Raw genomic sequence first — 4,729 nt, 5'->3', positions numbered from 1 at the left:
GGGGGGGGGGGCGTCCACAAGCCCAAGCCCCAGACGCTGGCGCCATAAAGTTCCGAAACGCATCACTGACACCCGAGAATCAGGTACGTCCTCAGGGAGCCGGTAAACTGAGCACCAGACGGCGGGCTGGAGGACAGGGAGCTTCCTCTATAAAATGTACGCTTTTTTTTAAAATTGGAAACTGTCTTTATGTGTTAAAAAAGGCAAGTACATGATGTGGTCTCACCTGGTTTGCAGCTGCTTGAGATCCGGCTCAGTAGCTTGTGGAGTTTGTCATCCGGCCAGTCCTGCAGAATTCTGGAAAGGACGTACAGATCTGCTTCCGGGAGGCTGTCTTTGAAAATGTCACCTGGTTTAAAAACAAATGGCATTGAACCGTTAGGGCCACAGGAACTGGTCCTGCACCCGACGGAAAGGAGTTGCACCACGTTCTACAAGGGATGAAACCAAAAGAGACGCTGCCTGCGGTGGGGAGATCTGTGTTCTCCAAGGAAGAGACGTTCAAGGGCTGACCTGGGGACAGGCCCTCTAGAAATAGGGTCTTTGCAGATGAAATGAAGGGAAGGGTCTGAGATGAGGTCCTCCTGGATGAGGGTGGCCCTACATCCAATGACAGGGTCCTTCTAAGACACAGAAGAGGAGAGACACAGACACAGAGGAGAAGCCCCGTGAAGACGGAGGCAGAGACGGGAACGAGGCAGCCACAAGCCCAGGGACGCCTGGAGCCCCCAGAAGCTGGAAGAGGCGGGAAGGACCCTTCCCTGGAGCCTCTGGAGGGAGCGCGGCCCTGGGACACCTCGACCTCAGAGGTCTGGTCTCCAGAACTGAAGGAGGATGGATTCGGGTCATGTTAGGCCCCCAGTTTGGGGTCATTTGTCCCTGCATCTACCAAATGTGTATCTGTAACTGTGGACACAGACACCTTTGCTATTTGTTACTCCTAACCCTGCCTCGTTCCACAAAGGGTTAGATGTAGCTCACATTTACACACACAAAACAAGAAAGAAAGAAAACACTTCGAATTGGCATCAAGGGAGAGTCAACACGGGGGTGCAGACAAGTCTACACCGGGTGGCCCCAGACAGCTGCACAGAGATGGGCAACATGCACTTCTTTTTCTTTTGCTCTCGTGGTTCTCTTTCCTATACATGGTGAATCAGTAGCACAGCTTCCATCGTGCTGCTCCTAGATTTGAAGCTTTGAGGTGTGTCTCTGTCAGCTCAGGCAGAAGCAACAAAGTCCCACCGACAGGGGCTTCAACAACGCACGTTGATTTCTCATGGTCTGGAGGTTGGACATCCGAGATCAAGGTGTTGGCAGGGTCAGTTCCTGCGGAGGACACTCTGCTTGGCTTGTAGGTAGTGGCCTACTCGCTGTGTCCTCACAGTGGGCAGAGATAGATGATAGATACATCATACATACATAGAAAGAACAGATAAATGGTAGGTGAATGGATGGACGGAAAGATAGATGATAAATAATAGAGAGAGAGGTAAATAGATGATAGATAAATGATTGATATAAAGACAGAGGCAGACAAATGATTGATAGATCGATAAATATTGAATAGATAGATAATAGATAAATGATAGATCCACAGATGATACATAGATTGATAATAGATATGATGGATGGAGAGATAGATATAGACGTGATAGATAAATAGATGATAAATAATAGAATAGATATGATGGATGGATACATGCATGATATAGACAGATAATAGATATTAGATAGATAAATAGGATAGGACATAAATGATAGGTGGATGGATGCATAGATGGTAAATAATAGATGACAGATATATAGATAAGTGATAGGTGAGTGATATAAAGACAGGTAGATAAAAGATAGATATGACAGATGGATAGATAGCTACATTGATAGTTACATAGATGATAGATGAATAAATGGACGAATGGATGGATAGATAGCTAGATGGTAGATATAATGCACGGACAGACAGATAGATGACAGATGGATGGATAGATAGATATGGATGGACAGATAGATACACCGATAGGTGAATAAGTGGATGGATGGATAGATGATAGATAAACGATACACAGGTAGATAGATGATGGACGGACAGATAGACAAATGATACATACATAGATAATAGTTGGATGGATAGACGGATAAATAGATATGGATGGACAGATAGATACACTGATAAATGACTAAGTGGATGGATGGATAGATGATAGATAAACGATACACAGATAGATGATGGATGGATAGATGACAGATAAATGATACATACATAGATAGATGATAGATGGATAGATATGGATAGATACACTGATAGACAAATAAGTGGATGGATGGATAGATGATAAAGAGATAGATAAACCATACATACAAAGATAGAGGATGGATGGATAGATGATAGACAAACGGTACATACACAGATAGATAGACAATGGATAAATGATAGATACATAGATAGATGTTCCTGGTGTCCCTTCTAAGGACGCAGTCTTGCTGGATTAGGACTCCACCCTTGTGACCTCCTTCACCTTAATTACCTTCAGATAAGAGTCACACTGGGGGTGGGGCTTTAACATAGGCACTTGGGGACACAATTCAGTCCACAGCAGGGTGACAGCAGGGTGACTGGCTCTTTTTTTTTTAAGTAGGAAAGTATCAGGTGGTCGTGGGGCACAGGCCTGTCTAGCACATCCACCCTCAGGCCGGGCCGCAGTGTGGATGAGTCACCAGATGCCAAGAGTTTCCTTTCAATCCGGTCCCGCCAGGAAGTCCTTCCTCACATCCACCCCAAGGCCCTCCTGCTGTAGCCCCCGTGTCACTTCCCTGTGAGGCCTGGGTCGCTGGTCGACATCTGCAGACGCCGATCTTGCCCGTGCCCATCCCCACCTGCCCTCCCGCCCGGCTACTCCCCTCGCTGAGAACTTCAAACTCCTGTTCTCAGGGTTTGCGCCCCTGTGTGCAGATGTGCAAACACGCACCGAGATACACGCACACACACAGACACATACGCATATACAAACACATCGACACACAGATACATACATGTATAGAGACACACAGACACACAGAGACACTGAGACACACACAGACACACAGATACACCAGTATATATGCACACACAGACACAGAAACATGGATATAAGACACATACAGACACACAGAGACACTGAGACACACACAGATACACAGATGCACAGATACAAACATTCAGACACAGGGACATGGATACATACACAGACACACAAAGACAGAGCTACACACAGACACACGGATACATACATATACATGTACACAGATACACACATACAGACACAGAAACACACAGAAATGTGCATATATACACATACATACACACAGACCCAGATACATACCCACAGACACAGAAACACACAAACAGAAATGTACACTCAGACATACAGACAGAAACACAGAGAAAGATGGATACACACACAGACACAGACACACGTATACCGACACATACAGACACACACACACACACACCCGCTCTGCCTACGAGATAAATAAGGTCACCCAAATACTGACACCTGGTGGACACGAAACCACGCTAACCTGGCACAAAGCGGATCCGCTCTGTCTGTCGTCCGCCACGCTGAAAGCCCCCAGAGAGCTCAGTGACCTCTGGGAGGTCAAACACCGTCACCTGCAGACGCGGGTACTCCTGGGCGAGCTCGCGGGCCAGGATGCCCGTGCAGCCTGCGAGAAGCAAAGGCAGATTCTGGACCCTCCTGGCATGTGTGAAACCCTTGGAGTGTCTCCAGAGTTCAACTCTGGCAAAACCAAAACGATGCTCTCAGATGCGGCCTGAGGCTTGTGCCCTGAAATGAGGTCAGCCAGTGGGGAGATCACTGGTGTCTCAAAGTCAGGGCCTCGTGGGCGGGTGCTGGCCCAGAGCAGGTGAGTGGGGTGGGCACAGACTCGTGGGGAATCCTGGCAGCAAAGCTCTAGGGAGTCGTACTCTTCCCTGCCCCTTTCTGCTGCGGGAATGCAGACGCAATGGCTGGTGCCACAGCAGCCACTCTGGACCACCAGGAGGACAGGTGTGCAGAGGGTGGGGAAACGCAAGCTGGCAGCTCAGGAGCCCTCCTGGACACCAATCCCACTACACCCCTTGGACAGGGCAACTCCTCCTCCTCCATCCACTGTCCTGGGGAAAGGATTGGTTGGGATGGGGTGGAGGGTGTGTGTGGCATAATTAGACCTGACGCAATGGCAGCAGACGGGCTCCACAGCCCCTCCCCTACTTGGCAGCCACCAGGAAGGGTCCCATAACCTCTGTGGGGGTCCTGGGCCATCCCCGGGACCTCCTAGCACTTGGGAATATCAGCCCAAGCCCCCGCACCCACCCTGGATATATTTAGGTCCTCAGATGGTTTGTAGAGATAAACCCATTCTGCAAGTCTCATTAGCAGGTAAGGTGCCCTAGATTTAATACAAAAGAAGAAAAGCACGTAGCCCTCTGCACCCGACTCCTGTGGGGGGGTGAGTGTACCTCCCAGGTCGCAGGCAGAGGCGAATCGGGACAGGTCGAAGGCCGTGGCCACGTGGTGGGCGGTCAGTTTGCTGAGGCTGTGCTTGGCCCTCATGAACTGCAGCGTCAGCTCCCTGCTCTGGTGGTGGAAGCAGGTCTGAGGAGACCCACCCGGAGCGCAGGCCGTCCTGCACCCGGTATGAGGTTCCACCCGGCATTCGTGTGGGTGGGGAGCTCAGCAGGGATCAT

General features: G+C 49.4%; 1 protein-coding gene across 1 annotated transcript in view; it reads right to left on the bottom strand.

Moving 5' to 3' along the window:
• ASMTL (acetylserotonin O-methyltransferase like) overlaps positions 1–4,729 on the bottom strand; it is a 27,828-nt gene that overhangs the window by 3,663 nt on the left and 19,436 nt on the right. Inside the window, exons 12-14 of the mRNA XM_024768086.1 lie at positions 4,502–4,619; positions 3,562–3,705; positions 227–349 (exon numbers count right to left, since the gene is read on the bottom strand). Coding sequence (XP_024623854.1) covers positions 227–349; positions 3,562–3,705; positions 4,502–4,619 — 385 coding nt within the window. The remainder of the gene's footprint in view (positions 1–226; positions 350–3,561; positions 3,706–4,501; positions 4,620–4,729) is intronic.

Source organism: Neophocaena asiaeorientalis, unplaced genomic scaffold, assembly GCF_003031525.2.
Source record: "Neophocaena asiaeorientalis asiaeorientalis breed wild unplaced genomic scaffold, Neophocaena_asiaeorientalis_V1.1 scaffold871, whole genome shotgun sequence".
NCBI lineage: Eukaryota > Metazoa > Chordata > Mammalia > Artiodactyla > Phocoenidae > Neophocaena > Neophocaena asiaeorientalis.
The sequence above is the reverse complement of the archived record's forward strand: the minus strand, read 5'-3'. Positions and strand labels throughout refer to the sequence as shown.